This window comes from Dasypus novemcinctus, chromosome 22 (genome assembly GCF_030445035.2).
Source record: "Dasypus novemcinctus isolate mDasNov1 chromosome 22, mDasNov1.1.hap2, whole genome shotgun sequence".
Classification (NCBI taxonomy): domain Eukaryota; kingdom Metazoa; phylum Chordata; class Mammalia; order Cingulata; family Dasypodidae; genus Dasypus; species Dasypus novemcinctus.
The window spans coordinates 17157765-17183394 of NC_080694.1; the positions used below are offsets into that span (position 1 = coordinate 17157765).

The following is a 25630-nucleotide window of genomic DNA, read 5'->3' on the forward strand; positions in this document are numbered from 1 at the left end:
CTTTTCTCTTATGAGGTTACTCATATGGCTGAGAACTCTAGTCCAAAGGCCCCTAACCCTTGGCTTCTGACCTGCTTTTTGTTGTTGGTCTTTTAATAGACTCTAATTATAGGACAATGACATATACTTCTTTGTAATAACATTCCATGTATGAGTGTGGATCTTGGTATTTTAAATCAACCTGCAGGTTTGAAAAGCAGTGCCACCAAGAGATTTCTGTAATTGTGTGAAAATTACTTACTTAGATTCTTCCTCTCTAAAATGGGGATTATTGTAATATTTTCCTTGCAGTATTTTTTAAAATTGAAACCCAACAATTTAATCCAGGTTTAGAATGAGGTCATTTTTTTTTTCAGCCAACATTTCCTATTATTGCTAGGGATCCATTACTGTCTTTAAAAAGTGAATGTGAGAATATCCAGTCCTTGTTTTTCATATACATAAACTATCTGGGCTTTATTAATCTATTGCAGATCAGAGAAGATGAAATATGGATGTAAAAAACCAAACGACAGTGAGGGAGTTCATTTTCCTTGGGTTTTCCAGTGTTCCCCATCCACAGCTCACATTATTTTTGATGTTTCTCACTGTGTACCTGCTCTCGCTCACAGGAAACGCTCTTATCATTTACATTGTTCTCATGGATTCCACACTCCAGACACCCATGTACATTTTCTTAGGAAATTTGGCCTTCCTAGAAATCTGGTACACCACAGTTACAGTGCCTAAACTGCTGACTACCTGCCTATCACAGGTTGTCACCATTTCTGTTTCGGGTTGTATAACCCAGTACTACTTCTTTTTCTCCATGGGGGCTACTGAGTGCATCCTGCTAGCTGTGATGGCCTATGACCGGTACCTGGCAATATGTAGCCCTCTACGCTACTCAGTCCTCATGAGTGTTGATATTTGCCTACGGTTTTCAGCTGGATCTTGGATTGGGGGCTTCATTGCCCCTGTCCTACCTACCGTACTTATCACTCACCTCAACTTCTGTGGCCCCCAGAAGATCAATCATTTCTTTTGTGACTCAGACCCCATTTACAAACTGTCATGCTCAGATACATTCCTAGCAGAGGCCTTGGGCTATACATGTAGCTCTGTGGTGATTCTAAGTTCTTTCCTACTTACCATATCCTCCTATGGCCAAATTGTGGTCACAATAGTAAGAATGTCTTCCCAGGCAGCTTGGAAGAAAACTTTCTCCACCTGTGCTTCCCACCTCACGGTGGTCACCATCTATTATGGCACCATCATCTTTGCCTATGTCCGGCCTCCAGCCACGTACAATTTCAACATGTGGAAAGTGGTGTCAGTGTTTTACTGTGTGGTCACCCCATTGGTAAATCCTCTCATCTATACCTTGAGAAACAAAGATGTGAAGGAAGCTTTCAGCAATGTTCTAGCACGAAGGAGATTGCTCTTAGCTTGAAACGTGAAGGTGTTTTGAGAAAGGAACGAAAATGAGCAATTTGGACTGGATTTCCAAAATACATTGCAAATAGTAAGTATTAAAAATTATATTATGAAATTGATAGTATTCAATATGGATAGCTCTCTGAACTTTAGGTTTCAGTTCGATTATTTCAAATAGTTATTCTATACTTATTTTATTTACTTATGTCATAATGTAGTGCCATAGTGATAGAAAGAGAAATAACACAAGTACCATTTCCACAAGGCACTCACAAACATAAAATAATCTAGTTTAGTCCCATATAATGTATCAGATGAATACTTGCATAATAAATACTTTAACAGTCTCCGTGACAAAAAAAAAATTAAGTGTTTGTTAAATGAAGTTGTGTTCTTCCATCTAGCAGATGGGTTATTAAAAACACTTTGTAACTCAAAAATATATTTAGTAAATAAACATCAAGCAAAAATGATGAGCTATAAGCTATTCCTTGTCAGAGATTTCTATTTAATTATGGCATAATTAATTATCATATGCCGATTTATTTTTTCAATAATCATAAATTTTAATTTTAGAGGAGCTTTAGATTATGGAAAATTGACAAGAAAAGTGTAGGGCATCCCCTATAACACCCCAATATATTTTCCCCTATTACTGCCATTGTAGATTGATGTGGTACATTTGTCACAATGGATTAATCAATATTGAAGCACAGTTACTAACCAAAGTCTATGCTTCACATTATAATTTTTACCAGCTGCTCAAATATGTATATATGTATTTATTTTTATATTTAAGCAAATTCCCATATTAGTAAATTATTTTAACCATCTGATTTGTTTGGATGTATGTTATTCTGTGGTGTACATTTGCTAACATAAGTGTTCTTTATATTCTTAATATTAAGTTTGTATTCACATATGTTCCTTCAAAATGCTATTGTAATGAATTTCTAGGTAAAATATTTGTTTGCATCACTAATTCCTTGTGAATACAGGCTTCAACTGTGGAAGTTATAAAGTACAAATTTTTTTTTATTGACTTTGTAATAATATTACATTAAAAAAATATATATATATGAGGTCCATTCAACCCCACCACCCCCACCCCACCTCTCCCCCCACCAGCAACACTCATTCCCATCATCATGTCACATCCATTGCATTTGGTAAGTACATCTTTGGGCACCTCTGCACCTCATGGTCAATGGTCCACATCATGGCCCATACTCTCCCCCATTCCATCCAGTGGGCCCTGTGAGGATTTACAATGTCCGGTGATTGCCCCTGAAGCACCATCCAGGGCAGCTCCATGTCCCAAAGACGCCTCCACCTCTCATCTCTTCCTGCCTTTCCCCATACCCATCAGCCACCATGTCCACTTTTCCCAATCCAATGCCACCTTTTTTATGTGGACATTGGATTGGTTGTGTCCATTGCACCTCTATGTCAAGAGGAGGCTCAGATTCCACATGGATGCTGGATGCAATCCTCCCACTTTCAGTTGTAATCACTCTAGGCTCCATGGTGTGGTGGTTGTCCTTCTTCAACTCCATCTTAGCTGAGTGTGGTGAGTCCAGTGAATCAGATTGTAGGTGTTGGAGTCTGCTGAGGCTCAGGACCTGGCTATCACATTGTCAGTCCAGCGATTCAAATCCCCTAAATATATCTTAAACCCCAACACTAACTGCACCTCCAGCACATTAGCATGAAAGTCTTATGAAGAGAGATCCCATCTGAGTCCAGATTCATCACACATAAACACCATTTCCAAAGAGGGGCCATCTGACCTTTTAGTTAACCCCATCGGCCATGACCATAACTCCCATGGGTCTCTTTAGCCCTCAAAGGAACCAATACCTGGGGGTTGTATCTGCTTTATCTGTCTCTCAGACTCTGCTCAGTTGTGCATAAGGGCAATCCTTCTGACAGCCTCCAGACTCTTTTTTAGAGACTCGTAGCAAAATTAAACTCAGCTTCATTTCACCATCTCTAATGGAATGGGCTCTTGCTGATGTAATGGGTCTCCCTGCATTTACATTGGAAAATCCAACTTTTTAGAATCTTCCTTGTGTCATATTCCTTCACTGTTCATAGTTGATCAATCACCAATCCTTGATTAATTTTGCTACTAAATTCTTTGGGAATACATCCTGAACGTTCAGGAACTGAGCAAACCTTTGTAACTAGAATTCACATCAAGCATTGTATTGTCCCTGGTACTCCATAATTCCCATTTGTTTCCCCTTCCAGTCACTAATCCCTGGCACTGAATGGCCCCGTCCAGTGATTACTCTTCTAATTTGTAATATATATTTTGTATATTTTTGTTGGATATTAATATAATTAGAGTTTTGTTTGGGGCAGGAAAGACAAGATGGCCATTGCAAAGGAACCTGTAGAGCTGGCAATGACATTGGAAAAGACATTCATGCAAAGAGCTGGACTAAGTTTTAAATATATGACATTAGTTGCAATGTTTTCTCTAGATGATCCTAGAATATTTCTCTTATTTTAATAAGTAATCTGTACTGATTATGGAAATTAATTTTCAAAATTTAAGAATAATAAATCTTGCACTACTAAAAGATATCAAAAATTTTTCTTAAAAATTTCAAAATATTATTGGTGAGTCTATCTTGACATGCATTTCTCTTTGACCTGTCTAATTTCTATGATGTCCAAATCAATTGAATTAGGAGATATATTACTGATCATATTCTGTAGTTTTTCTTCTATCAGTTTGTTAACCTTTGTTTTCCAGTAGTGTGTCAATTTAAGATAAAGTAAAATATTCATTACCATAAAATGTACAACTGTATGTTCTATAACGCTTTTAATATATTTAATGCATTTTTTTTCCCTTCATTCCTGATATAGGTAATTCGTTCCAAAAGATTTGTTAATTTCATTTTTGGCACCGGGAACCGGCGGTGCTGCAGTTGCCGCTCCCCTGGGTTCAGCGGACTCCAGTAACTGGTACCTATGACCGTGACGGTGACCTTGGGGGCCCTAGCCGCCGCCTCTGCTCTCCTGAGTCGCTGCTTCCCAGAAAGGTGGTTTGCTGAGAAAGGGGTCGTGGGTGGTGGCGACAGCGCCAAGGCGCCTAAGTCCTCTTTCGTGTCCAATGTGCGGCCGGAGGAAATTCACACAAACGCAAAGGAAATAACAGAGAAGGAAGTATCTCTTGTTGCCGGAACAGCTGCTTTGTGAAGCCAGCACAGTACTAAAGTAGGTCCAGGAAGATTCACGTCAGCCTGGGATCTATGGGAGACTTGTCTGCACAGACTTCAAGATGTTTTCATGAGTGATGATGAATCTGCATTGGATAATGATGAAACTCAATTTAAGAATAAGGTTATAGGAGAAAGTGACATTACACTCCACTGTATTGATCAGATTTATGGAGTGTTTGATGAGGGAAAAAAAACACAAAAAAACAAAAACAAGAAAACTCACTTTGGACAACTAAAGAAATATACCAAGAAACTCATCATCCACTGCAAAAACTTTTGGGTTTTCCAATTTTGTCTGAGGTACACAAAGGAAGAGGAAGTCAAAAGGATTTTCCTTGGCATAATTCATCATACCCAAGCTACTAAACTGCTTAAACATTGGTTCCTGTTTTTCTGTGCACCTGCTGCACAGAGCATTATAGTCACAGATGCCAAGAACAATACTGTAATGTTTGACACACTTAAGGACTGGTGTCGGCAGTTCAAGCAGACCAAGGGCGACGGGACGTACAAGGCAATGAGTGTCAATGAAGGCTATACAGTCTGTGAAAATTTGCTAGCATACTTTGTTGTCTCCATCCCTCCTCCTGAAGAAGATATTCCACACTTCCATGGTCATGGAGAACCAATTGTTGTTGGTCCTGTCACAAGGGATGTGTCCTTTTAAAAATGTCAGCACTGCCCCAAAACAGGATGATGGCAATTTACAAATCCAAAAAAGCTTCTTGGATGGAATTTACCAGACCATCCACAGGCCACCCTATGAAATTGTTAAAACTGAAGAACTATCAAGCAACTTCCTGCAGGAAATCCAGACTGCATCCTCTAAATTTAAAGTTATTTCTGATAGATAATAGTACTGAATTTTGGGACACAGATATAAAATGATCTTCTCTGTTGGAAAGTAGCAGCTGGTTTGACATAATCAGACATTGTCTTAAAAAGCAGTAGAGATTACCGAATATTTGGAAACACAGAACATGAATATTCTTCTCTTAGAGGAGAACACTTCTGAGCTGTGCTGCATCGTTTCCTCTCTGGTGCAAGTGATGACAGACACGCACTGTTGAACTAGGTTTGGTTTCCAGAGTCTTATCCAAAAGGAGTGGATCATTGGTGGACACCGTTTCCTGGATCGCTTCAACCATCTACACCAGAATGACAGAGGAGGCTCCTGCATTCCTGCATTTCTTAGATTGTGTGTGGCCGCTGGTGCACCAGGTCCCCAGCATTTGAATTCAGGGAGATTTACCTGTTTTGTCAGATAGCCTGTACATACCTATTTTTAGCACCTTCTTCAGTTTACCCCATCAAAAAATGCTAACATAGGTAGGGAAGGCCAGGATACACAAAGCAAGCCTTTGACTCTGCTCATCCTGTGGCACTGGTCTGTACAGTTTGAACCCAAAGCCCAGATGTTGCTCAAAAACCCTCTTTATGTGGAAAAGCCAAAACTAGACAAAGGCCAGTGAAAAGGAATGTGTTTAAACATCAACGGCAGCTTTCTTTTCCACTCACCCGGCCTAAGTCCTCTCCCAAAAGAGGCTTTTTTTGGGCAAGAAACAGATCATTTAATTAAAAAGAGAATTAACAAACTTATTAATTCTTCCGATGAGCTGCAAGACAACCTTCGAGCATTCTAGGACAGCTGGCACAGCAAACCTACTGACTACCATGGTGAGTTGTTGCCTCACAGAGAGGAGCCAGAAAGTCCCTGGTGAGGTTGGTGTTAGGCTTACAGTAGAGGTTTTTAAAAATATGCTAGCCCATTAGCTACTACACATATGTTCTATGAGCCTTCTTAAAACTAGCACTTATCTCCACTTACTTCTCTGCCCCTTTACCTCCCAAATAAGGAGCTAACTATGTTGTTACCATATTTTAACATGAATATTTATGCTGTACCCCCTTCAGTCTTAGGAGTTTAGTAAATTTCATTCCAAAAGTGCCTGGTGTGATGCTTTACACTACACAAAGAATGGTTTAAAGGCACAAGATCATGGGTGTTTTCATAGCAGCTGAATGTGCATTGAAATATTTTTCTATTATTTTTTAAAAATTACAATAAAAAGCTGTTGCAAAATGTAAAGTCATGGCAATTTATATATGTTTGAAATCAGATATTTATAACATGTATTTGTGCACAGAATTCTTACTGGGTTTATGTATTGTGAAAAGTTTATTCAAGATTGAGATGTGGGTTATGTTTAACAGTAAAAGTTGAAATGAGACTTTGTTTAAATGGTACAATGTGCAAATATGGTAATATACATTTATTTACTGTATATAACACCCTAAGTTTGTTTATATCTCCTAGTTTTTACACTGAAGATGAACTAGCTTTAATTAAATTCAAACTTTCCTTGTCTTTCTTATTAAGGGAATAAGCTGTTGGACTAAATCTGAATAAATGTGCTTTTTATTTTCTGGATGTACAGCAGTTAATACTCATATCTCACTGCATCATATCTGACTACAGAAATTAAAGCATAATTTGAAAGCAAAAATAAATTCATTTTTACAAGATTGTATTTGCTTTTAAGTGTGGATTTTTGGCATTTTAAAACTCTAATAGAGATTATTTTCTATTTTTTAAAATGTTATTTGTCTTCATTATTTATTTATTTTTATTTTGTGTTTTATTTGTATTTTTTTTCCCTAATGTTGAAGGTAACAATTCATATCACTGTTTTATAGCTTTTCTTCTTTTATATTATGTAATATCTGGGTCTATAAAATTTTTTTAAGCAAGGATTTGCTAAACCCTACCAGTTTAGATATGCCATATAATAATTATTAGTTGAATTTTTTCTAAATTTCACTTTAATTTCCTTTTGCACATATTAGTTATTACAATGTATATTACTAACTGTATAAAGATTTAAGGATTTTACAGTTATCCTTTTAAAAATTTGACTCCATTGTGACAATAGGACATGCAATATATATTCCCAAAACTATAGATATATAGTTCTATAAATTGAGATAATTTATAGGGCAGTTTATAACTGAGAACAAGGCTTCTCAACTGAGGTACTATCGCCATTTTAGAACAGATCATTCTTTGTTGTGGGGGACAGTCCTGGGCATTGTAGGATGCTGTAGTGGCTTGAGGCTATGGACCCCAGAAAAACCTGTTCTTGAGCATATTTTATTCCTATAGGTGTGAACCCATTGTAAAGAAAACCTTTCGGTGAGACTACTTGTTAAACAGAAGAAAGATGGGTCTTAATCCTATTAATCTTTCATTATAAGCAGAATGAAATTCAGACACATAAAGAGAAAGCCACCGGAAGCAGCCAGAAGTCAGAAGTGAATGGAATTCAGCACCGTGTGTTTGTGTTCAGTTTATTACATTAAAGGATTTTTTCAATTTAGTTTTTTCCTTCATCCTATAAACCTGAATTTTACTTTGAGGTTTAAGAAAAAAAAAAATTGTGCTGCATTTTTCTTTTTGTTACCTAAAGACATAATAGGTATACATACATGAAATATGTCCTTAAAAATGTCCCAGTCATGTTTACCAGCTGGAATTCTTTTACTTAATGTATTCTGCATTGTGATCTTTAATCAATATATTAACATGAGAAGATGGTTGTTAATTTAGGACAAATTTGAGATCCAATAAAATTAATTGTTGAATATGTGTTCTTCTGATGGCTGTGGCACCTTCTTAGACTGTATGGATATTAAACGTCTATGCTCTTGAAAAACAACTTTAATGCTATATTTTGACACTTTGCTAGCACTGGTATGCTCCATGTAGTCACACTTGGTGGCCCAATAATCATGCCTGTCCACCTTGCCAGTGTCATATTTTCATCGTCTTCTGTGTTCCAGCTTAAGAACACCATTAGAAATCCATTTTTTCCTTCTTCAAGTTCTTCCAATGTGAATTTTTTTAGGAACTTTATTCCCTGTGGACTGCCATCTCCTTCTGCAAATCAATGCCTGAATGATTTGCTTATTTTGTACCAAACTTGCATACCAAGGATAAATCCCACTTGCTCATGATATGTAATTCTTTAATATGCTGTTGGATTCAGTTTGTTAGTATTCTGTTGAGGAAACACTAATCTATTGTTTTCTTTTATTGTGATATCTTTATCTGGCTGTGGTATGAGTATGATTTTGGCCTCATAGAGAGAATTATGCAGTGTTTCCTCCTCTTCAATTTTTCACAAGAGTTTGAGCAAAACCGTAGGTGAGTTTTCTTGAATATTTGTTAGAATTCCACTGTGAGGTCACATGGTACTAGGATTCCTTTGTTGGGAAGTTTTAGATTAGTGATTCAATCTCTTTACCACTAATTGGCTTTTTGAGATCTACTTCTTCTTCCATCAATGTAGGTAGTTGGTGTGTTCTAAGAATGTGACCAATTCATCTAGGTTATCTATTTTATTGGCGTACAGTTGTTCACAAATTTCTCATTTTTTAACAATATTTATTTTTTTATTTCTCCCTCCGCCCCACACTGTCTGCTCTCTGTGTCCATTCACTGTGTGTTCTTCTGTGTCTGCTCATATTCTCATTAGGCGGCTCCCGGAACCGATCCTGGGAACTTCCAGAGTGGAAGAGAGGCGATCACTCTCTTGCACCACTTCAACTCCCTGCTCTGCTATGTCTTCTTATTTTCTCTCCTCTGTGTCTCTTGTTGCATCATATTGCTGTGTCAGCTCTCCACGTCAGCTGGCACTGCCACATGGGGTGGCATTCCCACATGGGGTGGCACTCCTGTGTGGGATGGCACTTCTGCATGGGCTGGCACTCATGTGGGCCAGTTTACCATGCAAGCCAGCTTGTCCTCACCAGGAGGGCCTGGGATGGAACCCTGGACCTCCTATATGGTAGACAGGAGCCCAACTGCTTAAGCCACATCCTTTTCCCACAGATTTCTCTTATAGTCCTTTTTTTTTTTTAAGATTTATTTTATTTATTTCTCTCCCTTTCACAACCCCCCGCCCCCGCCCCAGTTGTCTGTTTTCTGTGTCCATTTGCTGCATGTTCTTCTTTTTGTCCTCTTCTGTTGTCAGCAGCACGGGAATCTATGTTGCTTTTTGTTGCATCATCTTGCTGCGTCAGCTCTCTGTGTGTCCGGCACCATTCTTGGGCAGGCTGCACTTTCTTTTGTGCTGGGTGGCTCTCCTTATGGGGTGCACTCCCTGCGCGTGGGGCTCCCCTACACGGAGGACACCCCTGTGTCACAGGGCACTCCTTGCACGCCTCAACACTGCACATGGGCCAGCTCCACACGGGTCAAGGAGACCCAAGGTTTGAACCGCTGACCTCCCATGTGGTAGACGGACGCCCTATCCACTGGGCCAAGTCCGCTTCCTTATAGTCCTTCTTAGTTCAGCAGGTCATAAATTATGACCCCTTTTTCAATTCAGATCATTTAATCAGGCACATCACCAAACAAAGATGTACAGAAGGCAAATAAACATAAAATAATTTCAACATTTATAATGTGGAAAATTCAAATTAAACATGAATTAGGTGTCTCTATGCCCTTGTTAGAAAGACTAATTTAAAAAATGATAGAGCATAACAAATGTAGGAAAGATATGGAAGTTCCAAAACTTTCATGTGCTAATGATAGGAGTGTAATGTATTACAAATACTTTGAAAATCACTATAGCAGTTTCTTAGAATGTTAAATATACGATTACAATTTGATCTATAACAATTGCATGTTTAAGCAATTATTTGAGATAAATGAAAGTTTACTTTAATTTAAATACTTGTACACAAACATTCATAGCAACTCTATTTGTAAACCCCAAAACTGAAAAAACCCAAATGTCTACCAAGAGGTAAAATGATAAACAAAATGTACATCCAAACAATGAGCTATATTTCAGCAATAAAATTGAATTCAATATTGATATGTTCTACAAATTAGATGAATCTCAAAATTATTCTGAGTAAAAGAAACTAAGAAACAAAACGTACATGTTGACTATTTCAATTTTTGTTAAACTTAAGGAAATGAAAACTAATTTATAATATTAAAAAGTAGTTCGATCATTGCCTAAGGATTAAAGGCAGGCAGAGATTACAAGTCAAGCATTCTAAGAGGGTCTAAGTAATTTTTTGGCGCAATGAGCACAATCAGTATCTTGATTATGGTGATGGTTTCACAAGTATATATAAACATCAAAATATAATAAATTTTATATTTTAAATTCATGCTTTTATTGTATGTCAATATTAGATCAATAAAGCTGTTTCAAAAGAATTTATGCATAACAGTTTTATAATTCAGTATTTCTTTCTTCTCTTATGAATAATATAAAATACTAATTTAAATAATTCCAACATTTTTTAGGTAAAATATTGAAGCAACTTTATGGTTTTGTTGTGTTTTTTTTACCTTTTGGAAGGTTCTGTATTTGTGTTGAGTTGCATCCCAAATCCAAATGAAGACCCAGTAAAGTTTGGGGGAAAAAAGTTTTGTCATACTTACGAGACTTTTATTTAATTTACATCACTGCTGGTTGAAGGTCATTCTCAAATCTGAATAAACTCCTAAAATGACCTTTCAAAATGAAGAATTCCTGAGAAAAAAATGAAGAATTTAAGGTACCTAAGGAACTTCATGAAGTAATACATGAAGTTTTTCCCCAAATTATTGATTGTCATAAAATCCAACAATGTACCCAGAAACATATGAACCCTTATGTGAATATTGTAACAGTTGTAATAAAACCTTTAATAATTCTCAGATCTTGACCATATTAACTATAAGACCTCTACTCTTTTTAATTCTATTTTTTGTTAATGCCCTTTTGGAAGAACTAAGCACCACTCTAAAACATAAACAACTAAATTTGGCCACAATGGATCCTAATGATTTAGTAAATCTTACAGATCAATTATATCACATCTATAAAAGGCTGAGAAAAAAAAAATTCTTCCAAGCTAAAACAGAACAAATACAAGTAGCACAAACCATGAATTTCCAAATACAAAAGCAAAAAGCCCTCAAAGCATCTTTTAAATTTGTACATAAGCACCAGGGTTCATGGTGCCATTACTTGTAATTACTGTAAACAACCTGGATATTCAAAAAACTGCCCAAAACTCTAAAGTAAAATAAAATAAAATAAAAAATAAATTCAAAAGCAGCAGTGATCCCCTGAATGATCTCTGTCTTCGAGGAAAGCAAGGTATCTTTCAATGTGACTATTTGGCCTGCTCCCAGGATACAGCAGAGGTTTCTCCAAATGCTTACATCACATTTTTAGGTGACAGAGAACTGATAATTGTCAACTAGGGTGTAAGAGGCCTATAGATACTGGGACCACATTCCCTGTCTTAAATACCACAGCCTCCTTAACCCTGCTTTCTGGAGTAATGCATTTAAATGGGGGGAGTTACCACAAATCCATGGCCTTGAATCCCTCCCAATTCCCTTTCAGTTAAGAGCTTTATAAGGCACACATCAATTTCTGTTAGTCTGTTCTGCCCATCTTACTTTTTCAGAAGGGATTTCTTTGGATTATTTCAAGCACATACATCTTTCTCCCAAAAGGGAGGGATACTAATTTGGAATGCCTAGAACCAGATTCAACAGACCAAATAACAAACTTTTTCCCATTTATAACCCTGTTCTCCTAGCCAAAGAAGTAAAATTTAATCACCATCTTTTTTATACTATTCCAACTAATTTATGGTTCACAACACCTACTGATATTGGTCACATTTTCTCTGCCTCAGTCCTCCCTGTTCCAACGGTCTCCTAGAATTTGATCAAATCCAAACTTCTAAACTTCCCTCTTTCCAACAACAACAAAAAAACAAACAAATATAAATTAGGGTGATTTTTAAGTCTCATGTGACATTGTAGAAATTGGATTATTACTTTTTCTTTGATGGTTCACCCTTGCTTAAACCTGAACAAATTGAATCCTTTATTTACAATGAAACTATTCAAAATTCCTTTAAGGGAGTAAAACATGGTTTCTCAGCAGATCTGTTCTGGGACACCATACTTACAAATCACTTTTTCCCATTTGTCCATGAATAAGGAAGGAAAGCCTTAATTGTCCTTAGCTAAAAACATGGACCATACACCTCTACAATTATAGTCAGCAATTGGATACCATTGCCTAAAGATTTCCCCCTGTATGAAGTCCATTGCTATATCAAAACTTTGGAATCAATTGAAGAATTAATTGTTGGATCTCCCTTAACTATTTATATTCCTTACTGTGTTGAAGCCCTTCTTAATTTTCATCCCATTCAACACCTCTTAACAAACAGATTTATTATGAAATTCTCTTACTTTCCCCTCCCAATTTCTCTTTTTTCTCCAAATTGTCACAACCTTAATCATGCTACTTCACTTTTCTTTTTTGTAAAGGCAGCATATAATGCCAATTTTATTTGCAAATATTAAAATACATCAATTCAAGTTCACAAGTTACACCTTTGTCACAGCCTGAGCTAGAGTTTGAACTATCACAGAATTCACCTGTGCTAGAGTTAGAGCGCTGATGTTAGCATGCTTAGAGGTGGTATACTTAATCTTGGTAGTCATGTGCTTTGTAAGCCCATAATTCACCATGATGTATTCTTAGTCAGGTGCTGTATAACAGGAAGAAGGAATTCTTCAGTGCCTGTCAGGTAATGCTGTAGAGTTGGCGTCCATTCACCATTATGAAGAATTTTCAGTGCTAAGCAAAAATCTCCTCCTGCAATCTGAGAAGGAGAAATGTATGCCATATTGTAGCCCAACATAGTCAGTTCCATCAGGTATTTGTTGGTGCTCAAAGTATGGTGCTCAACATCAATTGCTCCAATCATTTTTTATTTTTCCTATTTTTTTTAATTTTTAAAGACACTTTAGATTACATAAATGTTACTTCAAAAATACAGGGGATTCCCATATATCCCAACCCCTCACATTCTCCCCTACCATTAACATCTTTCTCTAGTGTGGTACGTAGGTTACAACTGATGAAGAAATATTGAAGTGCAGGGACAGAGGGTGACCCAGAACAAAGTTTATAGCTCTTAGAATCTTCATTTCCATCTGTGATCTGGTGCATAGTGTAAAAACAGACAGTCACAAAGGCAAAGTTGCCAGTTTCTGGAGGATGCATTTCTTCATTTGCTTGCAATAAACATGGCAGCGACACAAACCAGCTGCAACATCTTTATGGCACACAATTATTCTGCATGAACTGATCAGTGATGGAAACAGTCAAATACATGGTCTCCTGCTGCAGCCTGAATTTCATGTGAACCTGCGCTAGGCAGTCAGTTAGGATGGCTTTCTTGTCTCCAGTGACTTTCTGACCCAGTAGGTATTTGGGTCTGACTTTTTGCTCCTCCTCAAGTTGTCTCAGATAAGCATAAGTTTCTTTCACATATGCACTACAAAGGTTTGAATCAGCTCCATCTTCTACATCCAAATCACTTACTGCAAGAATTAAGTCAGAGAAAGCCTGGCAAAAATATTCATCTGCAGGGATGCATTTAGCGGTTTTCATTGGGTTTGGAAAAGGACTATCCACAAAAATTGGCTCAGGCAAAAGTTTTTCTTCTTTAATGGGCTCAGCTCCTGCACTGTCTCTGACCCTGGCTCTGGTTCTAGCACCTGCAAAGGTGCTTTTTTCAGAGGTTTTGGTAGATTTTTAGCAGTAACTTTTCTAACAGCTGAAGCTTTGCCTCCTGGTTTAGAGGCATTTTGGCTTGTGGCTGTTCAATGACCTTGTTACCAACGTCTCCAAGAGCTATTCCTTGCCTCAGCCCGGTTTTATAAGTTGCAGCAGTGGTCAAAGGTACTCGCTTTGCTCCTGCTATACTAATCTCCGTCTTATTTTCAACATCAATTTTCGTGTTACTGGTGATTCTGAGAGCCACGGCTTCCTCTTCACCATGCAGCAATTGAGAAACAAGAAGCAGAACGTGAGAGTGCCTGACAAACAATAGACTAGAAGCCAACACTGAACAACAGCCATTCCTCTGCAGCGCGCATGAAGGACTGGAGCCTCGCCTCAGGCTCAAACCCTGCAATCCACCTCCTTATTGGCTGGTTTGTGTCACTCTCTGTCTTCCTATCGGTGGCTTCCTGTTCCTTCCTTGAAAGAGTTTCCAGTAGAATCCAGTGCAGACTTTCAATAAAGGGGAGGAGATAGAGCAAGGATGACAAATGTTTCAAATTGATTGATATTTTTATGATAATACCTAGATTATTAAATTAATTTGATTTTTCTTTTCACTTTCTTTAATATGGCTATTAGAAAATATAACATTTCGTATGTGGGCCACATTATCTTTCCACTGCACAGCACTAGCTTAGACTAAGAGCCCTGCCAGGTACTCCTGCTGGTGTGACCTGACCAGCAAAATCCCTTAACAGCACCTCAGAGACTGAGGAAGTCTATGGTAGAAACTCAATTCAACTCTGGTAAAGTAGACCGAGCTATTATTTGATTAATAAAAATGAAGAATATTAATTTCTTCTGCCTGAATACTTGAAATCTAGGTTCTGCTACTTCTCCTGGAGTTGGGGAACAAAGTGTCCCTACGTAGACACACTTTGTGTGGCTGTGAGTTGGCTTCAGACCTCACTTGCTCAATTAATGAAGTAATCTGTTTACAGACCTTGTTCTCTCCTCTGTGCTCGCAAGGAAATCTGAAAAATGAGAAAGAAATTCCATAAAATTGGACTCATCTCTTCACAAGATTCTCCTCTGTCTTCCAGATGCTTTCTAAAGTTCTTGAGTGAAATCAACTGACAAGGGACATATGTATAATGGGTCCTTCCTCTCTTCTTTGTGTCAGACGCAATCCTCTTTAATTCAATATATTTTTATTTAGCTTTGTCAATAAAGAGATTTTTACCAATGACAAATTAAAGCCATAAATTGTTTTACCCTGCATTGTAATTCAATTTCGAAATGAATAACATTTTAAGAAATGTCATATTCAAGAGAATTATTCCTGGTAAATATTCACAATTATTTTTCTTTACTCATAATAAAAATTAGACCTGTACATTTATTGTATTTTACCTTGTTAAGATTTAAAACTTTCAGCCTCATTAATATTAACCCTTCATTAATATATGATATATATTCTCTTTTACTTTAGCTAATGTATCTAGACTATGTAATTTTATCATGATGGAAAAACAGCATATTTGCTATGTAAACATGTTGTACTAAGGTAGGTGGGATGGAATTTGGCCATGCTATATTCCTATCCTATGAAGTAGATTTCTGACTTTGATTTTACTGCTTTTCAATAAGTAGAGGGGAAAAAAACCTTAATGTCCTCTTGTTTTAGTGCTTATTTAAATGTAAAGTGAAATGGAGCCCCAAATCATGTTTATTTTTCTTTTTTTTTTTTGATGTTTACAAGATGAGGTCAAAATGACCCTTCCCGAATTGAACATATTTTAAATATCTGCATTACAGAATCCTCAGTGAAATTTGAGATTTTTGTTGTTGTTAAATATATTTTAGTCTTTATCATGCCAGTATAAAGATGCCACACTGCTTTTTTTCCTGTGACAGTTGTAGTCATTTTAACAGCATTTGGTTCTTGAAGTAAGAGTAATACACATATCTGGTTGTCTTACAACAACCTCCCAGATGGCACTATTTCTGTGCTTACAAAGTGACTTCTTCCCTATTCGATCAAAGCTTCCTACCTCTATTTGACTTATTTGAAATCAACTGCTTTCGTGAAAATTTTCTGATATTTCTTCCTTTACACATAATTTCAGTTCATCTGTGGGTCTCCTAAAACACTCAGATACTATAGTTTAGTAAAGCAAAATAGCTTATACAGCAAAAAGAAAAAAAAAATGAAATTCTTCTGAACAGTGATATTTAATTTGAAAGGGAAATATTGAGATACTATTGCAAATATTTGTAATTTTATATCTCAGTTTTAATGTCCAAGGTTCATGCTATGTTTATTGCAAATACTTGTGGATTTTCAAACATTTCCAAATATCTGTTAAGCAAATGAAAGAAAATATAAAAATCATAGAATGCCAGAAAAGATAAACTGGTCACATTTGAAATTAAGGTATGTCATTCCAAACTACTGTGAATGGAAAAGTTTATGTTTCTGTCAAGCAACTAACAGAATCAAAACCCTGTACTATCATGACTCACAAGGGATGAAAATGTTTTTAAAATAAGCTGATGAGTCACATTTTAAAAATCAGGATCTGAGTTTTAGGCTGGGTAAAACATAAAGGATATGATTTATTGGTCTTTAGATAATGTTTTTAAAATTATGATGTGCTTTTTGGCTTATTTTTATTTTAAAAAGTTTATTTTCCAGCTACACATAGTCTGGGACAATTCTGAGTATTTTTTCTGAAACAATTTTCAGATGATACATTTTTACTCTCAGAGAGAGAAATATTTTGGTAGAAATTATTGTGACCTCTGAGTGGGATTTTAGAGAATACTTCTGACAAGGTTTCCTGACTTTTCTTGATCTACATATGAGTATATTTTTATGCCTTTCTCAGCAACTGATTATGCACATTCTATGTGGATAGATATGAACTCAATTGGGAGAGAATGGCCCCTTCAACAAATGGTGTTGGGAGAACTGGATATCCGTATGCAAGAGAATGAAAGAGGTACACCGTCTCACACTTTATATAAAAATCAACTCAAGATGAATCAAAGACCTATATATAAGAGTGAAGATCAGAAAAACCTTGGAAAACAATTCAGGGAAACATCTATAGGACCTTGAAATAGGAAATGGCTTCATCACTTTCATACGCAAAGCATGAGAAGCAAAAGAAAAAAATAGATAAATGGGACCTCCTCAAAATTAAAGACTTTCGCACCTCAAAAGATTTTATCAATAAAGTGAATAGACTGCCTACCCAATGGGTCAAAATATTTGGTAACCACATATCTGATAGGAGACAAATATTTTATATATATGCATATATAAAAACTCTTATATCTTGAAAATAAAAAGTAAAGCAACCCATTTTAAAAATGGTGAAAAGATTTGAACAGATGCTTCTCCAAAGAAGAAATGCAAATGGCTAAAAAGCACATGGAAAGATGCTCGGCATCATTAGCTATTAGGGAAATGCAAATCAAAACTGCAGTGAGATACCAACCCATTAGACTGGTGGCTATTAAGAGCACAGAAGACTACAAGTGTTGGAGAGGATGTGGAGGAATAGGAACAGTTATCCAATCTTGGTGGGAATGCAGAAGGATCCAGCCATTCTTGAGGACAGTTTGGTGGTTCCTCAAAAAACTAGCTATGGATTTTCCATATGACCCAGCAATTCCACTGCTGGGCATATACTCAGAATAACTGAAAACAAGGACACAAACCAAGGTAAAAGCAGCATTCTTCACTATTGCCAAAAGTTGGAATCAACCCAAATGCCCATCAATGAATGGATACACAAAATGTGATATATACATACAATGGAATATTACTCAGCTATAAGAAGGAATATACTCCTAACACATGGGATAACATGGATGAACCTTGAGGGCCTTATGTTGAGTAAAACAAGCCAGGCATTGAAGGACAAATAGTACATGACCTCTCTGATATGAATTAACCAAATCAAGCTTTCTTGGTAATCTAGAGACTGGAAGATATGCATATGGGAAATCTGGGGTGAAAGGAAGATTGTGAACTGACACTTACATGAGTGAATCTATGATAAAGTAGAGTTAAGTGGTTGTGCAGGGAAGGGATAAGATGGGGGTATAGTGATACTATCGGGTGGGGCTTTGCAGGCTTGAGGGGGGTTAGGGTTGGAAGGATGGGTCAGATGGTCCATGGAATTGGGGAGAGATTTTTGGGGGTACAGTTTTGGGGGCACAGGTGAACATGGGAGATTGTCAGGTATATGGTTGAAACTATAATGTTGGGAAAATTCTTTAGAAAATATAAAAAGGATGGGTTACATGTTTAAGGTGTTTGAAGGGGGGATCTGGCACAGGGTGCACCTGGTCCAGGATTCTAGGGAGTGTGTGAGTGCTCATGTTGTCATAGTGTGTTACATCATTGGGTGGAGACGTGTACAATGAGGGGGAAGGTGTTGTACCCCCATCCTGGGGAGTCTTGATGTTCTCAGACAGAGAAGGGTGTCTTTTGAGGGAGCTGGTGGCTCCCAGTTTTGGAAGACAGTCTAATGGGTCAAGCCCTCAGCATTGTTGCAACTAGAAGAATGTCTTATTTAAAGAGGGGAAATGGTAAAGACAAATGAGTTTATATGGCTAAGAAACTTCAAAATTAATCGTGAGGTCGTTTCACAGGGTCACGCTTATGCATGTCGCAGCAGAATCCCAGAGACAACCCCAGGTACTGGTGCTCCTGAGGGCTACAATGATACATGGGTTCTACAGTCATGGCAGATGCCTCTGTAGTTCAGTGCCTTGCCAGTGGACCCTACTTTGGAATTTGTGCTCCTGAGTGTGATGGAGTTGGACTTAGATGTATCCTTTCTACACATGCCTCTTCTGTCAGTTTTACTGAACCTGTGGTTGGAGCTGTGGTTGGTATGTGCTCAGGAGACTTGAATCTATGGACTGGCCATATGCCAGCTAGGTTCTGAGGTTCAGCAGAATTGCAACAGCTACTCTCTGCTTCATTGGACTAACCCAGGTAGGCTAACAGGGAGGTTAAGATGGTCAGCCACTACACCAGGGAATAAAGAGTGTCTACTACTGCAAACAGGAGATTCACATCCATCAGCCATGTGGGATCTAAGCCCCCTCTTGATTTAGAGGTGGAGTGGACATCACCATCACAGGGTCCACAGGGTGGAGGAATAAAATATGGCTTATTGTAGAATTACTGGTGTTCTAATATGGAACTATTGTGACTCTAGCAATGGAATAAACTGTATCACTGATGTGGAGACAGTGGCCACAGGAATTATTGAGGGCAGGGAGAGGGTTGAAGAGGTGTGATGTGGGGGCATTTTTGGGACTTGGAATTTTCCTGAATGATATTACAGGGACAGATGTAGGGCATTATATATTCTGCCATAACTCATTGAATGGTCTGGGGATGAGTGTAAACTAAAAGGTAAACTATAATCCATGCAGTGTAGCAGTGCTCCAAAATGTATTCACCAAATGCAATGAATGCTCCACAATGATGAAAGAAGTTGTTGAAGTGGGAGGAGTGGGGTGGGGTGGGGTGTGGGGTATATGGGAACCTCTCACAGTTTTTAATGTAACATTTTTTGCAATCTATGTATCTTTTAAAAAAAGACAATTAAAAATAAAATGAATATAATATAATGTAAAGATATATATAACATATATTATATAAATATTTTTATAATAAGATATAAATATATATCTAAACAGAGTACAAATTAAAGACATCATATTCCCTAGGCAAAACCCATAAATGTAACTCACAATCTCTGTAAGTTTATTAACTGAATCTAAAATTTGACAATGCTGTTTATTTCCCAGGAAACAGTTTTACAGTTGACCCAGCTAAGAAAAAAATCAATTAAAATTTACATAGTAAAATCCTCATTCACCAAAAATGTGAAAATACAGTAATAGTTTCCAAGCATTGGAAGATAAACAAATATCTTCAGACTTTAACTTGGATTATTACTTTTGGCAAAGTAATGCTTTTGATATTCATGAACTACTTGGTTCTATCTCCCTATCTATCTATCTATCCATCCATCCACAAAATCTTTTTCCTTAGTTAAACACAAGATCTGAATTTTGTTCAGGTGCTATATTTTATCATAAAATTATTTTTAATTATATAAAAATATCTAAGGATATTTCTCTACTGAAAGAGTAACAGAATATTTTCAGGAGAAACATAGGCAGCTTTTATGAGTTGAAGCCTAAGAGGGTCAAGTCCTGTTACATGGCATTAATGGCACCAAAGCAAATTGTCACCAAATCCATTCCTTTATATCATTAAACAAATGCTCACCAGGCATCAAACACCAAAGAATGGAAATCCTAAGTGGGTTTCATTTGGTGCTATCACATTTTAAACAAACATCTCAAAATTACTAAACATTGGGAGGAAACCTTTAAATGACTATAAATGCACTGAAACAATTAAGGAGACAACGAGCCATGTAAAACCTGTAGTTAACATACTCAAATAGAGAAAGGATGATATAACATTTGCATTTTGCTATGAGAGAATATGTCACAGACATAATATGTCACCGACTATGCCTGAGGGAGGTATTCTGAGGAGAATTTTGTATGTTCATATACTTAATTTTATTCATTAAAATATCATTTAAGGTAGCTTGAAAAAATTTGATCATTCTTTGTAATAAAGAATTAAAATACACATAAGTAGAAAATATGCAAGCAGTAAAATGACCATCTTCATATTGAGGTAAAAATGAGTTTAGCAATTTAAATATTACAATTAATACAACTAGAAAAAATTTTCAGGTTAGAAATAATTAAGTTATTTACTGGTTTTGTTTACTTCATTAAGGATATATTAATTAAAATGCATGCTTACAAATCCTAGCAGAGAGCTTCAGAAATTCATGAAATAAAATATCAAATTTTAGAGAGAAAATTTAAAACTTAAAAGGAAGAAATAGGGAAGCAGAAGTGGCTCAACTGCTTGGGCTCCTGTCTACCATTTGGGAGGCCCTGGGTTCACTTCTCAGAGCCTCCTTGTGAAGGCAAACCAGCCCACACCCTCAGAGAGCTGATGGCCCTCGCCCATGGAGAGATGGTGCAGCAACATGACGCAAAAAAGGGAGGCACGCAGACACAGAAGAACACTCAGCAAATGAACACAGAGAACAAACACACAAAAGGGAAGGGGGATCAATAAATAAAATAAATGTTTTAAAAAATGAAGAAATAAAACATTTGGGTAGTTTTCTTTTTTGGGATTCTGGATGTAGACCAAAGATAAATGCATATGGTTCCTTAATGCTGGAACTTTTCTACATCAGCTATGCAAGGAAAAAAGCAACTTTTAAGGGATTCATTTCTGAGTTATAAAATAGCTAATTAATGTAACCTTCTGAATGCTGGCTTAGCCTATGAGAATCAGAGTAAGAAAAACCTTTCCTTATTCAGAGGATAAGAATTTATATATATTTTGTTGGGAAAAAAGTATCATATAATACAAGCAATATCTGGTCTTCTTCATGTAAAATCAAATCCTATTTATTGTGACACTTCATTCCACAGGGCAGAAGGAAAAACAGCCTAAGAGATATCAACCCACTCCAATATAGTGCCATTTAAAAAAACACATAATATTTAATGTAGATAGCTAATAGGATCTCTCCCAGCTGTGATATCAGAGCTGCTTGGAGCAGGGATGACAGCCAGCTACCAAACACTTTGCTTAACCCAAACTAAGTTAAAATTCATAAAGGCCCTATTTAGCCAAATTTGTGTTGGGCATGAACTGCTTTTTTTACATTCTGTATGTTATTCACAACATGTCTAGATTTATTTATGTAATAGCAACACTTTTTTGGCATAACACACGAACCCCCATGTTGTGCTGTCAGAATGTCCAGCCCTCTTAGATTTTGGAGGACAATAGATGCTACATTGTCTTCCTTGTGTTGGAGCAGTCCCAACAAATTAAATGTAAAATTAAATTCCCTTTTTATAATATTGAACATGATACATACAGCCTTTTAAGTATATGTATGCCAATTCTGGGGCTTAGATTATGTACAGACTGGTAGAAATCTCTGATGGATCTCAGGAAAGAAATTTTTTCCATGCAACAACTGTGATTTGTAAAAGAGCCAAGGTTAAGGTTTAGGAGATGTTATATGTCCCCACCTCCCCCACCCCCCGCCCCTCCACTGAGTGATATTATGAAGCACTTATCCTGAGCCAAATTGTCCCCACCATTGTGGGGCAAAAGCCTTACATAAATGTTTTCCACATATATTAAAGAGTCCAGTTTCCCTGAATGCCAGGAATAGTGCAGACCCCTTGACCCACTTGTTGAGTGATAAATAGGTATATCCATCTTTTTCTAATTTCAAAAATTAAAATGAATTCAAAGTTCTCCTAAAATATTTTAATATTTTACAATATTTTCTTATGATGTTATTGACAAAATACTAAGAAATAGTTTTAATCAGAAGTATTTTAGAGGAAAAAGCTGTGTTCTAATTGTTAAGTAAAATACATGGAAATGTTGTGCAGCAGATGTAGTTTAAGTGGTAGAGCACCTGCTTCCCATGTACAAGGTTTGGATTCTATCCCAGTACCTTCTAAAAATAAAACAAATGAACAAACAAATGAATACTCTGATTGGTGATTGGATGTAGCTCAGTCATTGAGCCTCCCATGTATAAGGTCCTGGTACCTCCTAAAACATATATATGGCACAGTTTTAAATATTTGGAAATAAATATTTTGTAAATATGCAAAAAAGAGGTATAAAAATGGACACTTTATTTTTAAAGTTTTTCTCAAGATGTCATCCATATATTTAATATAATACTAGTTCTAAAATTTATGTGTGTATATATATATTCCTAATTTATATACTCATGGAAACTGGTCAGTAATAATCGTATATGTGTTTAAAGATCATACATATTTTTATTTCTGCTATTTTCTGTATTATTGATTATAAAATTGCCTGCCTGGGCTTAGAACAATAAAATTCTATTGACTACTCATGTTCACACCAACCAATCATAAATAAATAAATGCACTTGCTAGTAATTTATAATAAGAACCCACCAGGGGTTCCTAACCTTTTATGTTCCATTGACTTCTTTGCAAGTTAGGGCAAAACCATGGACCCCTTAGTAAGTCCAAACTGTACTGTGTATTATTTAATAAATATATTCCATCAACACCAACATTTCTCCAGACGAAAAATTTTTTGAATTTCAAGCTCACAGACTCCTGGTTAAGAACCCCTGATTTACACCGTTCCTCTCCCATTCTATCATTCTAACTTTTTATATTCTGTGACCTATCTCTCTCTATCTATCTATCTATCTATCTATCTGATAATTTTTCTACTTATGCCTAGGAATATGTCTATCACAAATAGGGATGTGTGTATGAAGGTTCATGAGGGCATGAATGAGTGCACAGTTAACAGATTTTAACAATAGACAATTTTATTTTTTTGACATCCTTGGAATATTTTTGAATGAGTTAGAGAATGTTAATGGTTATAATAGCTGAAAATAAGCTTAAGATGTGTATCTCAAAAAGCATATATGTGTGATGCATTAAATGCTTATCAAAAGATAGAGACTGAAATGACTCTTCACAGGGATGTTGAATGAATGGATACCTTGAATGCCTTTTTTAGGAGAAAACTCCTCCCCACTCCATTTGAGCATGAGATGTTTTCTAAACGCAGAGTACCAGAAGCAATCCTAAATAAGCAGAATTTAAATATACATAAAGATATACGTAAATAATTAAATAAAAGAGGAAGATGTCGAGGTTATATTTGCTTTTATTGAGTATTTAGGGGCCTTTCTCACTTGCATCTTTTGGGGACAATTTTATGTTATCTCCACCTTTACCTAAAAGTCATTTCTATCAGTTCACTGTTTCTGTATATAACAACATTGCAGAAATGAATTATTTTATTATACCACAAACCACAGGTAACCTATAATTGCTGGTCAGTCTTCCTATAAATAAAACAGACTATTTAGAGTTATTAGGTTTATAAATATACACACCCAGAAGAAAATATTTACATTAGTTAGTACACTAATGAAATTTGATTTTTTCACAGAAATTAAGAGGGAATTATAAAATAACCCAATTCAATAAACTTAGATATGATCATAATTTGTATATGTCTATCATGTATGCACACAGACACATGCACACACACACTCTGAAAGTATAACATGGTACAAAAATGAAAAAGGCATAATGATAAAAAAATTCATCTTTCAAACCTTACATATATAGTTCTTAAAATAAATCAAAAAGAAGAGATTAAACTATTGTATATGAAACTTAAAGGCATGCAAATGTCATCAATTAGAAAGGAGAAGAAAATATAAACAAGCTAAAGAGGTCCAACTTATGGAACAAATATTTGGAGAGAATAATAAAACAGGGAAAGGGAGGGAAGGATTTTACAAAATAACCCTTACTAAGGAGTATGGGGATCCTCCTTTTGAAAATGAGATAGATGGCATTAAATTGTTTTCCATACAAAGGCGTGATGTTCGAAAGCAGAAAAATACAGTGAATCCTAAAATAGAGTATCTTAACCAGGAAAATATGAATGATATTAGGAGGAACAAAAGGTCAGACATATCAAGTACTGTATTAGACCAGTTTCACTATCTTAGGATTTGATATGAATGAAGCGAATCTGACAGTTCAGCCTCAAGAGAATACAGAAAGGAGGAAGCCACATGATCACTGTACAAGAGGCATATAAGGTTCACATTAAAACTTAGCAAAGAAGTTAATGAAGTTGTCTCAGGAAGTTTGTTCGAAAATGGATTTTGATAGGATAGGTGAGAATATGTTCAATAATTTAGGCATTTACAAAGGTAGTATGAAGTAAAATTTTTAAAAAAATAGTGACATAAATATACTGACCAATGTATATTTAAATATCTCAGAAACTTATCTGGTATAAAATTAGAAAATAAAATATAGTAATCCATAACAGAATTTAAAGGAAAAATATTATAGCATCATTGCTGTGGAAGCAGAAAACATTTCTGTTACAAAAAATGATCATTCAAAATAGAAAGATTTTTGCAAATAAAAGAAGATAATCCTTTCTCTGAAAAAAAAAGTAGCACTACCTAAATAAATTATCTTGGGTCAACCATCATAAAAAGTAATATATGCATGATGTAAATATCCTTTAATATGGAAACAGATCCCCCAAAAAACTGTTCTCACCATTTTTATGAAGCAATATAGTGAAGCAAGAAAAAGTAAATGAAATGTATGATAGTTAGAAAAGAAAAGAAAAAGAACAGCAGCTAGAGGTATATACAATTC

At 36.1% G+C, this 25630-nt stretch overlaps 1 protein-coding gene and 2 pseudogenes across 1 annotated transcript; 2 read left to right on the top strand and 1 right to left on the bottom strand.

The window, feature by feature from the left end:
- Window positions 1-490: 490 nt before the first annotated feature.
- On the top strand, window positions 491-1432 carry LOC101411998 (olfactory receptor 5A2-like). Its single transcript, XM_012529725.2, has one exon. It carries the CDS (start codon window positions 491-493, stop codon window positions 1430-1432), a length of 942 nt encoding a protein of 313 aa, XP_012385179.2.
- Window positions 1433-4401: 2969 nt separating this feature from the next.
- LOC101411549 (myotubularin-related protein 12 pseudogene) lies at window positions 4402-6373 on the top strand (annotated as a pseudogene).
- Window positions 6374-13077: 6704 nt separating this feature from the next.
- Window positions 13078-25630, bottom strand: part of LOC101411101 (G2/mitotic-specific cyclin-B1 pseudogene) — a 33186-nt pseudogene continuing 20633 nt past the window's right edge.